This window comes from Carassius gibelio, chromosome A6 (genome assembly GCF_023724105.1).
Source record: "Carassius gibelio isolate Cgi1373 ecotype wild population from Czech Republic chromosome A6, carGib1.2-hapl.c, whole genome shotgun sequence".
In the NCBI taxonomy this organism is placed as follows: Eukaryota; Metazoa; Chordata; class Actinopteri; order Cypriniformes; family Cyprinidae; genus Carassius; species Carassius gibelio.
In genome coordinates this window covers 29,622,024-29,639,618 of record NC_068376.1, presented here as the reverse complement: position 1 = coordinate 29,639,618, position 17,595 = coordinate 29,622,024, and the positions used below count along the sequence as shown (strand labels likewise).

General features: G+C 35.1%; 1 protein-coding gene across 3 annotated transcripts in view; it reads left to right on the top strand.

Moving 5' to 3' along the window:
- LOC128016028 (solute carrier family 12 member 5-like) overlaps positions 1 to 17,595 on the top strand; it is a 90,172-nt gene that overhangs the window by 31,714 nt on the left and 40,863 nt on the right. For 2 of the 3 annotated variants that reach the window (XM_052600343.1, XM_052600342.1), the window contains exons 2-4: positions 2,414 to 2,443; positions 14,326 to 14,420; positions 15,815 to 15,946. In XM_052600343.1, the coding sequence (XP_052456303.1) occupies positions 2,414 to 2,443; positions 14,326 to 14,420; positions 15,815 to 15,946 (257 nt within the window). The remainder of the gene's footprint in view (positions 1 to 2,413; positions 2,444 to 14,325; positions 14,421 to 15,814; positions 15,947 to 17,595) is intronic. The other variant, XM_052600344.1, reaches the window with a different exon arrangement.

The following is a 17,595-nucleotide window of genomic DNA, read 5'->3' as shown; positions in this document are numbered from 1 at the left end:
AAAGATCCCAGATACATGCTTAATGAAATGTAAATTGGAGGAATAATATGAAAATCTTGTTCATTTTTGCACATTAGTGTTGTTGCTGGCAGTATCCTGTGAGGGTCTCAGTTCGTGATGACTGGAGTGAGTTTAATAAAGCGTGTGTTGGATCATGTTAGAAGCTGGTTTTAGTGTCCAATCAGACGGATCAAAGGCATTTAAAAGGACTCTGAACTGCAGCTTTAGATTATCTATCTCCCATGCTGTCCTGCAACCCTATGAGTGTGTGTGTGTGTGTGCGTGTGTGTGCACATGTTCACTAACATATCTGTCACATCAGCCTCTCTTCTTCAGTTTCATGTTTTATTCAGCATGAGTGCCTATTCTGTCTCAAGCACACACACACACACACACACTCACACACACACTGTCTGTAGTAATACTCAATATAAGGCACTAGTCTATCCTCTTTTTTTTACATCAGAAGAGCCTCCCCATCTGTGGTCCTCCGCTTGATTCCCTCCTTTAGTGTAAGTCTTTGGTTTTTTTTTTTCTTCACCTATTTTATCGTTTACCAGGTGAAACTCGTAAGCCTGATAATAACAGTAATAACACACCTCTCCACAACAGACATGACTTTTTCTGGCTCAAGCGCAGCATGAGTTTGTGCTGGGACTAGAAGCTCAAAACACACCTTCAACCGGAGTTCACACGTGCCGTCTCCAAAAATGAGGGCAGGGTTATAGTGTGTTTCCCATCCGTTGGCAGTCTTTTAGGCAAAAACAGCACTTGATTGTGTGACGGCACAAAGAAAGACCCCTGTCACCATCAGAAACGATAGAGCTGCCTTAAAAGAGGCTTGAAATATTGGCAGGAAGAAAATATTGATATGAGTGCTTCAGTTCATTCACATGTGCAGCAGAGACAGTTCTTTTGTCATTACCTGCTGCCGCTGGAGCGAACGAGAGAATGAGAACAGAGACCGGGACTGTGGAGATAAGCTGAGCTTCTGAGAGCCGCTTGATTAGCACAAAGACACTAGTGAACATTGAGAAGGGTCAGGTCGTGCTGCGGGAGGGACGGAGGATCTGAAGGACCTCACTGACAGGAGCTCAGGATCTCTGAGCTAAAGCACTTCTGAATCACTGCCACTGACGATCATGTGAAAGTTCAGCTCACTGTCACGTGGGGCTTTGAATGTGTGTGTGTATATATAAATATTGAGTATTTCAAATATTAGTGGTGATTTTGATGGCATTTCATTTATAACAATGAATTTTGTAAATAAAGAAAACTGTTAATTATGATTTCTAGCATTTTAATTTGATCAGTCAAGTTTCATAAAGACCATATCAGCAAGCTAGTTATGTACTTATTATTTTCCACAAATCTTTTTTTTATTCAAATCAATGTTGTTTTTAATAAACTGTTGTTGCATATATTAATATTTTGAATTAGCGTTTTTTGTATGTATTTTAGCTTAAGTTTGTTTTATATTTCTATTTAACTTTAAGCAATTTAAACGCATGTATTTCGGTAAGCATTTTAATTTTAGTTTTAGTCATTTTGTTATGTGCGTGTCATTTATGTGGGGTTTTTGTGTTTAGTTTTTTATATATTTTTATTTCCGTTATAGTTTTAGTCATTTTAGTACTTCAACTTTAATTTATTTCAGTTAGTTGCCAAGGATATTATTTTGAACCATCGAGTGAATGGGTGCCATGAGCTTAATGATAAATACAGCTGGGTGATTACTCATTAATGTGCATAAATAATCTCCAACCATTTCAATTATCAAATAATTTCATTCTGTACATGCAAACATGCTGATATTTTTGTTATTGAGCATTTTTGCCATTTGTAATTTGGGTACAATCAAAGGAATAGTTCACCCAAAAAAGAAAATGTGCTCACTCTCAGGCCATTCAAGATAAGGATGAGTTTGTTTCGTTGTATTTGGAGAAACTTACTAATGGATCTTCTGCAGTGAATGGGTGCCGTCAAAATGAGAGGACAAACAGGTGATAAAAACATCACAATAATACACAAGTAATCCACACCACTCCAGTCTGCAAACTTTTGTGAACTTTTATTTTGACGGCACCCATTCACTACAGAGGATCCATTGGTGAGCAACTGATGTAATGCTAAATGTCTCCAAATCTGTTCCCATGAAACTAACTCATCTACATCTTGGATGGCCTGAGAGTAAGTACATTTTCAGCAAACTTAAATTTTTGGGTGATCTATTCGTTCAACACATTTACTAGGTATGAGCCTCCATTAAGATTTTACAGTAATATGCGAGATTTATTATTTTGTAACCACTTTAATTTCCGTAATAATTGTTTGTTTTTTGGTGTGTGTTTTTGATGAATGATGTAGATGATTGTGTTCTGAAGTTGTGTGTGTTGTGTGCATTTTTCTCCAGTGGTCAACACCACCTGTCCACCCAAGAAAGGTGAGAGACTGGCTGCCGTTGTTCATATAAAACACTGTGACGTGTGGCTGTATGCAGTCATGTGTTTTTCATGATCTTGGACTTTTCTTGTGAGAAAAGTTCCACAGACTGTAAGGTCACATAGTTTTTGTTTGTGTTGTGTTTTCATGTATGGATCAATGAAAAATGTCTAAGAAAATAAAAAGGGAAAATTATAAAAAAGTAGAATAGTTTATAATAGTTTAAAATGCACTCATTTGCATTCATCTGCTGGTGAAACAGAACAGCATTCGCATCAGAAATCTGTAGCTTGATACTTTTTATAGTATTTATGAGTAAAGCTCATATGTGTGTGTGTGTGTGTGTGTGTGTAAACAGTAATTTGTGTGTGTTAATAAATGTACTCTGTGTTTGTGCAAAGAAATATTAATAATAGCATTTTTTTATAAATTAATTAATTTAAAGCTGCTTCCTTTTTTATTTTCATTTGGCAGATTTTATTTTTTTTATACAAAAATATCACTCTTTTAAGTCATTTTTTCTGCATTTTTTACAAAAATATAAAAATTAATCTTTTTAATCATAGAAAATTGGTACTGAATTCTGTTTTATTTTAATCATTTTGAATAAGTTATTAGATTCTCGACACAAAACAAAGTAAATGAGCATCATGTCATTGATCCTTATTTGTTTTATGTTTTCTTATATTTGTTTCGTTGTGTGTGTCCTCTGTAAGCAGAATGTCCTGTCTGTGATGTGTCCCTTTGATTTCATTCTGTTTGTGTGTGTATGTCCGTGTTCTAGAATTTCTGTTTGTTATTGTCTGCGAAATAACCAGGAAACCAGTGACGGCATGCATAATGATTAACCAGATGAAAGGTAGACAAGTAAAGCTGGGCAGGATGTCATACTAGTCCAAACACCAATTTTTAGAAATGATGTGGGAATCCGGTGGAATTAGAATTCTAAATGGATTTAGAATTTTCATAACATTCCATAATGCAATGTCATTCCAAAAAGCATAATCAACAGAAAAAAATGAAATGGTAGGACAGAATTTTACCCATCCAGAATTTATTGGATCTTTATATGACAGATGCCTGAGAAGAAGTCATTGATAATGTCGTTTTCAAGACTTGCTGTAAGATTATGAAGGCAAACACTTTTTATTTTCCTTTGTAATAATGTTTGCACTGATAAACTGTACACATTAAGACCTGGAACATGCATCCAACCAAGTACTAACCAGATGAAATCAATTAAGGAATAGTTCACTCAAAAATGAAAATGTACTCACCGTCAGGTCATCCAAGATCTGAGATGAGTTTGTTTCTTCATCAGATTTGGAGAAATGTAGCATTCCATCACTTGCTCAGCAGTGGATCCTCTGCAGTGAATGGGTGCCGTCAGAATCAGAGTCCAAACAGCTGATGAAAACATCACAATAATCCACTAGTAATCCACTCCAGTGCATCAGTTAACCTCTTGTGAAGTGAAAAGCTGAGTGCTTGTAAAAAACATATCCATAATTAAAAGGTTTTTAAATTTTTAAAGTAAAATAACTTTTTTTTTTTTTTTTTACAAACTGTTGCTTCCTGGTAAAATACCTTTCTCCATAATATTGCTTTCTCCTGTGAAAAAGGTTGTCTCATCTGAATAAGGATAGAAATCTGCACGTATCAACCACTGTTTACAAGCTAAAACTGTTCAAAACCGCTACATGTGCAAATATGTGATATTTGATGTTGATGTGAGAGCACAACAGCAGATTAACTTTATCACTGAAGCAAGCATTATTATGGACTCAAAGCGATGGTTTATTTTCATCAGCTGTTTAGACTCGTTCTTATAGCATCCATTCACTTGCAGATTATCCTTTGGTGAGCAAGTGATGTAATGCTGAGAAATAAACTCATCTTGGGTGGCCTGAGGGTGAGTATACTTTCAGCAAAGTTTTTCTTTTTTTAACTATTACTTTAAGACTTTATGACATGATGATTAAAATAATTTAAATAGTTTAATCAGTTGTTTGAAATGATGTCCATTCTCTTCAGATGAAGACTTTGGTCTATCTGGCTAAATAAAAGTGAAGATGTTTGCCTTTATTCTGTAATCTGTATCCGTAACACTAGTTGTCAGTGTAATACATATAACCACAAAACATAAAAAAATAAATAAATAAATAAAGTTATTTAGTGCACATTTAAGCTTACCTTCAGCTCTTGCATTTTGGTGATTTGAGCAGTCAGAAGCTTAGAGAAAATATCTAACTGTTGTTTCAGAGCTAATTAGCTAAACCTCAAACAGAAGCAAACAATGCAAGCCGCTGACACTGGTGTAAAGTTATCGCTTGTTATCTCTTCAGCCAGCGCTGGAGCTCACGAGTTCTTCATATCTAGGTTACACACAGCAGTCTTACCTTCTCCATATTATCTGGATTGTTAGATGTTATCTTGAACAAATCCTATTAGCTAGTTAATCCTGATTAATTAGTCAGGAAATCTCCAGTAACTGTCATGGTTTGGAATAGAGAAGTCTGAGCACATTAAACCTGAATGATGCATGAGATGCATGACATGAAGCTGCATTTATCTGTGTTTTGCTCATGCATTACAATTCATACAGTCAGTATAAGCAGTGAACAGAAAATCTACCTCACCATCTGTCATAGTAACTTAATACTAACCCTAGACATCTTTGCATTTCTGCACTATTTGCATAAAAAAATGCATGTAAACATGTCTAAAACCCAGTAATGGTAATATAATAAAGGTGCTGCAACACACATTTGCTAATAACGTAGCACATTTACCTGTTTAGCCTGTTCAAGTCAGCATTTAAACAAAATATTCTTAAACATTTTAAGCTAAATTCATTCAATGCTGCTTTTTTTGGCTTGAAAATGGAATAATATAAAGTTCTAATCTACAAGTTCCCTGTATGTTTAGCACATTTGGCTCTTGCTGGTTTGTTTCTCAGCTTGACTATTGAATTGCTTGAGAATCTAAGTGTATTTAATACATTTCAATATGCAGATTTATTCCTCATTGGTTTCATTTTCTAGCCATTTGATCCTAAATCACTGTGGCCGTGTGTTCTCGCCTGGGCTGTCAGGCTTTGTCCTCATCTCAGCACAAAAAAGGTGATATTGTTAGACTTCAAATGGATGCGAGGCGAGGCCATTCCACAGGGTTCAAGCAGTCCTTTTGAAGTGCCAGACTTATTACAAAATGTGGCGTTTACCCTCGTACACACACGCACACACTAAAAATTGGTACTTTTTAAAACTTAAAAGAGCCGCTGCTCAATGAGACTTAACCTGCTGACATGTGCCAGAGAAGAAGCCAACACCAGTACACAAATAATACCATAAAATATATGCATGGACATATTCAGAGATGAACACATGCAAAACAGATCCAATTTGATGAGTTTTGAATTAGTCTTTTTTGACTAGTTTCCAATTAAAAATATCTAAATGTCCTAAAATTGATATAAACCTACTTGAGAAGCAACACTTTATAATAACTCTTTTTATGGATTGCATCTTGAAATTATTTTTCATTTGTTTTAAACTTAAACTACTTAAAACATAAAACAACAAAAAATCTGCCAATGCAATATTGCTTCTCAAGTATACGTAACTTGTTTAAAGATTTTTAGATTTTTGTTTCAATATGAAACATAATCAAGAGCAGGACTTTTATTTTGTGTAATTTACATATAAATGCAATTAAAATTTAATTCGGCCATAGTCGAGACCTTCTTCAGACATCTAGAACAATACTGACACATGCTGCTTTATGCACTCATACAATCAGCAACAGGTGTGCTACTAATAATTGTGGAGTGGCTTATTCCCATTAAAAAAAAGAGAGGGAGAGTCCTATCAAATATAAATAAATTAATTAAAAATTGTTTCACCAACATACAACATTCCTCACGGACCGCGTATAATGTTACAGTACATGAAGTACAAGTCATGACATCTTGTATTATTATGTTTTTGCCTGTTCTGGGATGTGAAAAAATATTTCCGCCTCTTGGTGTGTTGACATTGAGTGCAATTTCCACATTTATAGTTACCTAGCCTGACTTCGTCATACTCATATTCTAAGCAGTTTCCCCAAAAAATAAAAAATAAAAACAAATAATGTTGTGGGCGAGGTTCGGGCTGGCACCCAGGCTAATAGTTACCCAGAGGAAAGCAGTAAAGCAGTATGTGTCAGTGTTGCACCTTTTTCCTATTTACATATTTTTATTTATTTTATTTTTTTTATGATTGCACCTCCTCTTTTGTTTGTAGAGCATCTCTTTTCTATATTTTTGGTATTCGTATGAATTCATAAACTATTTTAAACGATTTAAATTAGGAGTTAAATAGACATCTTGTGTGATTTAATACATGTTAATTAATATATATATTTTTTATTTTATTTATTTTTTTACTTTAGAATTTCATATTTGATTTATTGTGTTATTCCCGATTCTTTGTGATTATTTGTAAAATGTACTGGGATTTTTTTGAGTGAAAACTGATTCAAAACTAAATGTTTTTTTTTCCAGTGTATTTAAAGAGAGGTAGAGAGAGAAAGAGTGATGAGATGCATTTAATTAATGTAGTTTATTATCATGCTGCAGCACTGAATGAATGGCTTTTGGTGCTGTTCATGCATGGTCATTTAATAAAGATATATTAATATTAAACACAAGTCGAAAGCAGCATGAAATCCAAATGAAATTGGTTATAAACACTGGAAAAGTTGTTGTTGTAATTTGATCATATGCGTTTTATTTTGACAGCATGATCTGTTTGGATGATGAATATGTGCAAAGGTTTTCTCGTCTTCTCGTTTGTCTTTTTCACACTTTTCCATTGCTCTTTGAGGTGTATTTTTGCTTTCTCTTTTTTTTTTCTTAGAGTATATTTTTCTCTCCTTTACTCTGTGAGAATGTCAGAGCTGTCAGCAATTACCAGCAGAGTTGGTGTTGATGTTTGTAGAGGGAAGAAGTGAAAAGAGTCAGAGATAGACTTGTGTCATCGGCTCAGAAGAGCAATCGCTGTTACCTGTGACAGGCTGAAGTCGAGGTCAGTCCCTGGGGCAGTGTGTGTGTGTGTGTCTTTAATTTGTAGAGCTGGACACCTGCAGTGTTCCTCTCCTGTCCCGACCTGACAAGATGATAAAACAGCCCACTTCAATCAGTCCTGATGAGCCAACAGCGAGCCCTTTGGAGCCACTTCCTCTCTTCCAAAATTACACTTCCCATTTATTTTCCTCTCGTTTGGTCTCATTAGTGTTGTTTGCTAAGACAAGCGTCACTATTACTGTAGCTCACCGTTAGAGTACTAAATGAAGCATTAAATTGATCGCAAATAACAGCAAAGACATTTATCACGTTACAAAAAATATATACATTTTGAATAAATATTGTTTATTTCAATGTTATATTTGTTAAAGAATCCTGAAATTAATTAAATCACTGACTACATAAAAATTAAAAAGCAGCACAACTGTTTTCAACATTGACAATTATCAGAAATGTTTCTTGAGCAGCAAATCATCATATTAGAATGTTTCTAAAAGATAATGTGACACTTTTTGTGAATAGTTGTCATTCAAAGTATGTTAATTTACTTTACATGTACTCAATACTTGGTAAGGCCTCCTTTTGCTTCAATTACTGCCTCAATTCAGCGTGGCATGGAGGTGATCATTTTGTGGCACTGCTGAGGTGGTCTGGAAGCCCAAGTCTCTTTTTCTCATCTTCCTTTTGACAATACTCCATAGATTCTCTCTGGGGTTCAGGTGTGGTGAGTTTGCTGGCCAGTCAAGCACACCAACACCATGGTAATTTAACCAACTTTTGGTGCTTTTGGCAGTGTGGGCAGGTGCCAAATCCTGCTTTAAAATTAAATCAGAATCTCCAAAAAGCTGATCAGCAGAAGGAAGCATGAAGTGATCCAAAATTTCATGGAGTAGTGACTTTGGTTTTCAAAAAACACAATGGACCAACACCAGCAGATGACATTGCACCCCGAATTATCTCAGACGGTGGAAACTTTACACTGGACTTCAAGCAACTTGTGCTATGAGCTTCTCCACCCTTCTTCCAGACTCTAGGACCTTGGTTTCAAAATGAAATACAAAACTTGTTCTCATCTGAAAAAAGGACTTTGGACCACTGGGCAACAGTCCAGTTCTTTTTCTCCTTTGCCCGGGTAAGGACGCCTCTGACGTTGTCTGTGTTTCAGTAGTGGTTTAACAAGGGGAATATGACAACTGTAGCCAAATTCCTTCACACGTCTGTGTGTGGTGACTCTTGATGCCTTGACCCCAGCCTCAGTCCATTCCTTGTGAAGTTCACTCAAATTCTTGAATCGATTTTTCATGACAAGCCTCATAAGGCTGCGGTTCTCTCTGTTGGTTTGCATCTTTTTCTTCCACACTTTTTCCTTCCAGTCAACTTTCTGTTAACATGCTTGGATACAGCACTCTGTGAACAGCCAGCTTCTTTGGCAATGAATGTTTGTGGCTTACCCTCCTTGTGAAGGGTGTCAATGATTGTCTTCTGGACAACCTAGTGAAGCAAACTGAGAGACCATTTTGAAGGCTCAGGAAACCTTTGGAAGTGTTTCGAGTTGATTAGCTAATTGGCATGTCACCATATTCTAATTTGTTGAGATAGTGAATTGGTGAGTTTTTGTTAAATGTGAGCCAAAATCATCACAATTAAAAGGCCCAAAGACTTAAACTACTGTGTGTGTGTGCATTCTCTGTGTGCATTGAATTTATTTAATACACAAGTTTCACAATTTTAGTTGAATTACTGAAATATACTTTTCCACAACATTCTAATTTATTGAGATGCACCAGTATATATGATGATTTAAAATTTAAAATTATCCATTTGAAATCATTTGAGCTAATTCACTGCAGTACACTTTCTAATGTATTTATTAGTGAAGTTAGAAAGAATTTATTAAAACGTATTCATGTTGTTTCATTTTATAATTAATTTTTCAATATGCCATTTAACTAGAAGATCCTAGAGTCCTGCAGCTGGGCTGTTTGTCTTACGCCTGTTAGACCAGTAACCATTCTAGTATCATGCCCGTGAGACATAAACCTTTTACATTTTCTCCAAAATTTTTGTATTTTTTGACATCTTCCTCGATTTCTCACTCTAATGTTTTGTTCTGTGAGAGGTAAAGGCCACCTCTGACACATGAATCATTATCTGTGAGCTGAAGTGTGCAGCTGTTTTCACAAAACCTCTCTAAAACACTCCTCAGCAGTGATGAAACAGTGTACCTTCAGATGCACGCGGCCAGTCACCGCAGCGGAGCGTCTTATTAACACTCACAGACGCTGTCACTCTGAATGCTGCTGTACACAAACCCCAGAGATTTTTGGACAGATTTGTGCATTAGCGCTCCCGCAGGACCAGAGCTTCTCTCCGGTGCTTTATCAAACATAACGAGAAGAAAGATCAAACTGGTCTGGGATCAGCAGTCAAGGGCAACAGATGGTGGGTCTGCTGTGCACCGTGTGTGCTGTCGCTATTCAGATCCCCTGCTAGCTGAAGGGTCTAGTCAGAGAACAATGAAAACCTCGTGATAGAGACGCAAGACCCAGTCCAGCTACGGCGAGGTCATTCCTGCTGCAAGCTTTTGTTAGTCTTGGCAGGAGAAGGTCACGCCACACTTTTGTGGAAGTGGTAATGTGTCATTTAGCTAGGCAGCATACAGCTTATTCTGTTGATTTTTCTGCTTTGAAGTGAACATATTAATGAGATGAGTGCATTTGAACACAACCAGAATTTTTACAGTTTTGATAAGAATTTTAAATAATTAATAATGAAAATAGATTAATGTTTTTTGCAGCTTATTCCCTTGAAGTCATGAAGTGATCATATTTATGAGATCAGTGCATCTGAATGCCACTACAATTTAATTAAATTACAATTTTGATAATTACAAAATCATATAAATAATATTTACATGTAAATAATAAAATAATTATGTATGAATTTCAATTAAATTAATTAATATAATTAAACTAATATGAGATATAGTTACACCATTATTTTTACAATTATATTTGTATGTTTTATGCTACATGCATTAATGTTAGGTAAAAAAAAAAAAAAGAAGCATAGCCTGAATGCAATGTAAGTCAGTCTTGGATAAAAGTTTCTGCTAAATGCGTAAATGTAAATGCACAAGCCATTTAAATTCATTTCAATAATTACAAAAAAACATTAGATTTTTTAGTAATTTAATTAAAAATATAAATGTATATATTTTATGTATTTTAAAGTATAATGACATAATTAAATATTAGATAGTTATAATTATAATTATAACTAATATTATAACTATAATTATATTTTTATATTTTAGGCTATTATCATGATCAGGTTTCGAGGAAGATGATAAAAAAGGTTTGAACAGTTGTCCACAAACAAAAGGATCGATAAAACAAACTCAGGTAATCCATGATCATCTTCTGTCTAAGGTCTTGTCAGATTCCTGTAGAATCTGTGCATGGTGCGATCAACCCTAAAGTACTTGCTGGTTTGAATGCATTTAATGAAAAAAGTATGCCAAAAGATGCTGTAAATATTGTCTAGTATCTCAGACCTGTAAATAAATAAATAAAAATAAGTGCACTATGAAATTGCATGAAGCCAACCAATCAGGCTGAGGTTTATGAGAAAGCTCTTGCTATTTTTGTGTGTGCGGTCTGTGCAATGTCTGAGACTCAGACTGCTTTGAGTTTTTGCCAGTCATTGCTATTTATAGCCCCCTGTGAAACATTGTCCCGTGTAACTAACACTGATGAATCCCTGACAATGTGTCACAATATTTGAGCCAATAAAAGAGCAGATGTGTCTGTGTTTGGCAGCTCCATCATAGCATTGGGTCTTCTTTCTGTCAGACAGGGCTGGGCGCTGAACTCTGATGTTACTACACTTCGTTATTTTTTGACACATTGTTATATCATTGTATTTATCATCCTTCCATCTATCTATCTATCTATCTATCTATCTATCTATCTGTCTATCTGTCTATCTGTCTGTCTGTCTGTCTGTCTGTCTGTCTGTCTGTCTGTCTATCTATCTGTCTGTCTATCTATCTGTCTGTCTATCTATCTGTCTATCTATCTGTCTGTCTACGTGTCTACAGTATATATTGTTCTACCCATCCTTCCATCCCTCATCCATAATTTTGTCTATACATCTATCCATCAATCCATGCACCATTCTATTGTTCTATCTTTCATACTATGTTGCATACTATGGACATGTTCTGTCCATCCGTCCATTTATCCATCTGTCTATCCATCTGTCTATCCATCTGTCTATCCATCTATCCTTCTATCTATCCTTCTATCCATCCATCCATCCATTATCTATCTATCTATCCGTCCATCCGTCTGTCCATCCATCGTGCTATCAATCTATCTATATTTCTACAGTATCTATTATTCTATCCATCCATCCATCCATCTAGAGTTTAGAAATGACTGGCTTATCGTGAAAATTCGATCAGGTTTGTATTTTCTACTGTTGTATGCATTCATGTCCGGGTGATATTATTAAGCCAAAAGTTTTCAACACTATTCATTTGTTCTGCCCGATTATTTCTCATCATAAAATGCAAAACTGAAGCAACTGAAGCATTTTCCATTCAAGCCTTTTATCTGGCATTAAGTCGCCATTGATATTTCATAAAGGCAGCTTCTCTGACCTCTACACTCCTACATAGAAAAATCAAAGTCCTGATTACAGGTTAGTCATCCAATTCCATTCTGATTTCTGTGGCGGTCGTTCCCAGTGTACGAGCTGACAGCTGATCTCCTCGCTCTGACTGCGATGTAGCGGCTGCCTGCTGTCATCGCTTGATTGATGCTTCAGCCTCCGGGGATTTCAGTATGGCTGTCAGTCTGTCACGCTGCATTGAGCTAAATCACACACACCGTACCATGGACTTGTGCTTACATTAAATTGACAGTATGTAAGGCTGCGGGCCTGAGGGAATGTAGATTTTTTTCCCCTACAGTATGTACCTAGGGGTTGACCATCACAAATAATTACAACAACATGACACAAAGATAGTAATGAAAAATTAAAACACATAAAACACCATTGGTGTTAATGTATCTCGTAAACAATCTCAACAACCCAAGTTTGAACATTAAAATGCACAATTAGATGATTTTATGGTATTTTTTCATTGTATAACAAAATATGTTCTCTTATGTATGTTTTAGCTTTACATGTTAGAATGGAGTTAAATAAATAAAAATAAAAAATAATTGGAAATACTTTTGCTTTTAAACCTTTTAATTAACATTTTGTACTTTGATTAAAAATAACTTCAAAACCAAACTTCAAACAAAACAGAATTAGAAAGAAATATAGAATGATAAATAGATACACTGTAAGAAAACAATAAATTCTGTAATTCTGTGGTGATAATTATTATTGTGCTACTAATTTTAAGGACATTGGTCAATTTTAAAGTCAGGTACATTTTAGAATTTTTTTTCTATTAATTATGAAACACTGGTTTAGTACAGATATGTTTTTGTTCTAATTGTGAGTGGGGGTTTTTTTCTATTCTGGAGCTTTTTGCAACATTCCTTTATGAAACAAAAATATATTGCAGTAAATTGGAAAATATCATGTAATGTATTAGGCATATATTCTTATATATGGGATTTAATATAAATTTTTTCCAATATATTGCAATATATTGAAAGCGGCAATCATTTGTATATTTTGCAATATATTATATAATATATGTATCATCAATATATTATTCAAATATATTATATATTAGAAAATAAAAAGGGAAAATAATATATTACAATAATATTAAGGAAATATATTGATAAATATATTTTCCTTTCATAAGGGTTCCAGAACATTTTGGGACTAGTCATAAAATACTAAAATCATCCAATGTACACTTTTGAAGTTTTGAATGACTCACTTTTGGTGACCGTTTATGCTTTCATGAGCACTGTTAATAATACACAAAAAGTAATGTAATTTTTATATTGAGCATGTCAAACTTCATTAAAAAAAAATTCAGAGTGTAATGTCCTGGCAGAAAATTACCAGTACCTTTTCCAAAATAAGTTCCATTAAATTCCTTTAATTCTACAATGCAATGTGTAATTCAAAAGACATGCTCAAGTAAAATCTCAGGTAAAGTACATGAGAATAATCAATACAGAAAATTCGTTCAGATGAAAATGGTACAATGGGCCATAGACCTTTTAGACTTGAGACTTTTGAAAGCATTGTGTGTGCATTGCACCTCTTTAAAATTCCTCTCCCGTGGTTTGAGGGAGTCCAGAGACCTAATTACTTCTCGAACCCTGTGATCCAGGCCCTAAAAAGAACTGTCCTCTGATCCAAGATCCCAGGTGAATGAACACACAGGCAGTCTAAGCCATCTCACCTGTACAGATACAGGTCATTAAACACTCCATGTGTGAGACCTGCATGCATCGCTTCCCAGTTTACTGGTGTCTTAACAACTACACTGTTTTATTAGAAGGACCGTATAAACTAATGGCATTTCCAGCAGCTCAGACACTATGCTAGCAATATGGGTTTGATTAGAGAATGCATGAGCTGTATATCTTAAATGCAATACAGGTTGCTTTGGATAAAAGCATCTGCCAAATGCATAACTGTGAATTACATTTCTGCTATGTGCAACAGTGCACAGTATGCATCTGTTTAAAGCATGCATGGATGACCTAAAATGTGCAACCAAAACCTGAAGTGCTAGAATCATCACAGCAGATTTTTTTCACTAAGCCCCCTGGAGGTGTGTGGCATCGCTGTCATGCTGATGATTTATTTGTGTTTTTCGCTAACAGGAGATGGTAACCCAAAGGAGAGCAGTCCATTCATCAACAGCACTGACCCAGAGAAGAACCAGCAATATGACGGCAAGAACATGGCTCTGTTTGAGGTACACATAAGCACATGCACGATGAATGATAAGCCTGCAACGGTGACGCATTTCTGTTCTCGTTAGAGCTGCAGTAGATAGTGAAGCACATGCACGCAAACTCTATTGATTAAAGGAATAAAAGAGTCTGACAGTTATTAATAAGGATAATTAGCGTTTGAAGGGCAGGAAGTCCCCAGACCCCATACACCTCTGCAGGTGGATGATAACAGCATGTAAGTCCAAAAGTGTCAAACACATGCTGTACTGCATCTAAAAATATTAGAAAATGCCTCGTAATTAAGTCAGAGAAGACAAAACTTATTTTTAATACAAAGGGCCAAAAATCAAACTTGACTGAAGGCTGTGGACCAAAAGTAAATTTTAAAATGTATTTATTAAATTTTTTACACTTTAAAATAATAACTTTTTACATTTAATTTTACTTCAATACAAAAAAAATAATAAACAAAACAAAGATATACATTAGAAATAATTGATGGGGGAGAAGATTGGAGGCATCTCTGATTTAAGTGAACTGCCAAACTGTTGATCAGTTACCTAAATAATCAAGTTTTTATGCATTTATAATATGCATTTAAAAACTCAAATCTTAATGCTGGGAGAAAATGGTAATGTTCATCTGCAGGGAGCTGCAAGAATTGTCTAAAATGATATTTTGTTTTACGTTTGTTTTCCCTATGTCAATGAGAGGACTTTGGACAAACTGAGGTTTTGGCTTAAGACCTCAATAATTTCAAATGTGTCTCCTCTAGAGTTTCAGAAGATATCAAAATAGTTGCAGTTAACACCACAAATTAGCAAATAAAAGATCTCTATGTGATCTCAAACATTTATTCGGTTTTATCTGTAAACGTTAAATGCATTAATGCAACTGCAAATTCAAAAAAATTTCAATGGTTGATGAATGCTAGCATACTAATTGCTCTTTCTCAGCAGTATGCAAAAGTGCACACTATGCATATGTTTTTAGTATGCATGGATTAATTACCTCATTTGATAAAATATGCATTAAACACATTAAAATAAATACTAATCATTATGGCAGTTTTCTCTTCAAATTCAACATTTCTTATCAAATTCTCACTAGATCAAATTTTCTGAGCTGATATATGCAGCCATTTTTAAAACTCCTATTGTGACTTAATTGATCTGTTTTTATTTTTTCTTCAATTTCTGATGAGTATATTATGACATATTAAATTAAGCATGAAAAAAACACAACTGAGGGTCTCATGAGCTATTAATGAGAAAATTATAAGCAAAAATTGTCCTCTGAGCTAGTCGTTGGTAATCTGTAAATGTAAACATGACATTTTAGATGTTCCTTACAAGCTACTTGATTTATTTAATGCTTACAATATTTGTTCTGTATGTGTGTGTTTACTCTACAGGAGGAGATGGACACAATTCCCATGGTATCGTCTCTTCTCAGCAGTCTTGCCAACTACTCAAATCTGCCCCAGGGCAGCAAAGAACACGAGGAGGCGGAAAACAATGAAGGCTCACGCAAGAAACCTGTCCAGGTAGACATAAATGCTTACAGCACGCTCTCAGAGCAGCAGATATCACACAATTTCATCTAGCTCTCAATAGCTACAGGTGTAAATTAATTGTCTGCTGCCAGACAGAGCGTATAAACACACCAGTGTGTAAATAACAGCTTTCAGCTCTGTCTTGCACTTTTGACCTGTGACCTGATCTCCCTTGGTCCCTTGCCATCCATGAGAGAGCGTGCTCATTAGAGAGTCGCCTCAATCAGGCTCGTAACCTCCCTCATGGCACTAGCCTTTTTCTGTCTGTTTCTAAGTCTCTCATGTGTAAATGTGTTTCCAACTTTGTGTGTGATAATAAAGGACTGTTAAAAAAATATGCATAAAAAACTTCTGCATATAAGCAACTTCTGGGAGTCTTGGTGCACTAGTTGTGCAAATGGAAGTGAACCTGTGTTGAGGTGCGATGGTTGATTATGGGTTGATAAAATTAGTGCTTTCAATTACTTATTCTTACAATTGCATTGAATAGTATGAATTTAAAGGCCTCATTAATTACACAAAAAAACTGAAGCAGTGCAAAATTATTTTAGTATTTTTTATATAATATTTTAGTAGTCAACCTATATATCTGCGGATGTTTTGTATTTTTTAATTATGTCACTGAGTGCATGAAGTTCTTTATCAATTTGCTGTCTCTGTAAAATAATAAATTATTATCTAGAACTGTCAAATGAACAAAACCCTGGTAAAGGTGAGACCCTGTCATACATCATCCCTCAGCTGTACAGGGAGAGCGAGTAGAAGAGAAATGAGAGTAAAATAGAGAACCAAGATGCAATTGGATTCGTGCTCTCAACGTGATCGAGGAGAGCGATAATCTTCTTCTTGTTTCACACTGCGACTGCGACTTAATTAGCTCATCTTGCAAAAGCTTTTGCTCTCTAATCAGCTTCCATTTTAAGAGGGTCAGTTCACTCATTTCCAGCAACAAATGTTCTCACGTATCCACACTCACGTTCATCACCAATCACATCACCAAGATTCACCCGAAGTCAAACACATGACCAGAACTCTGTCTCTCATTCTGGAGATGCCTTTACATTGCAAAAATGGCACAAAGGCCACATTTACTACACTACTGTTCACAGTTGCGTTCAACAGTTAATCAGAAATGTTTCTTGAGAAGCAAATCTGCATATCAGAATGATTTCTGAAGATCATGTGACACTGAAGACTGGAGGAATGATGCTGAAAATACAGCTTTGATCACAGAAATCAAATAAATTTGTACATATTTTCAAATAAAAACTACATTTTTCAAATATATTTCACAATATTACTGACTTTACTATATTTTGAATCCCATAAATACAGCCTTGGTGAGCGGAAAAGACTTCTTCTAAAAAACATAAAGAGATATCTTACAGACCTCAAACTTTTGAACAGTAGTGTGTACTAGAGAAGTGTACTTAGTTTGCTCATTTTGACTATTTGCGTACTGAACACAAAAATGAGAAAATAATTTCTGACTTGCGTTTTTTTTTCTTGACAGACAGGCAAAAAGAATCTTTGCATAAGCATTTTTTTTTTTTTTACATTTATTTAAAAGTAGTAAATCAAAACAAAGATTATTGGATTCAAGGTCACTTGCTGATGTTTTGTGACATTTAAAATTTTTA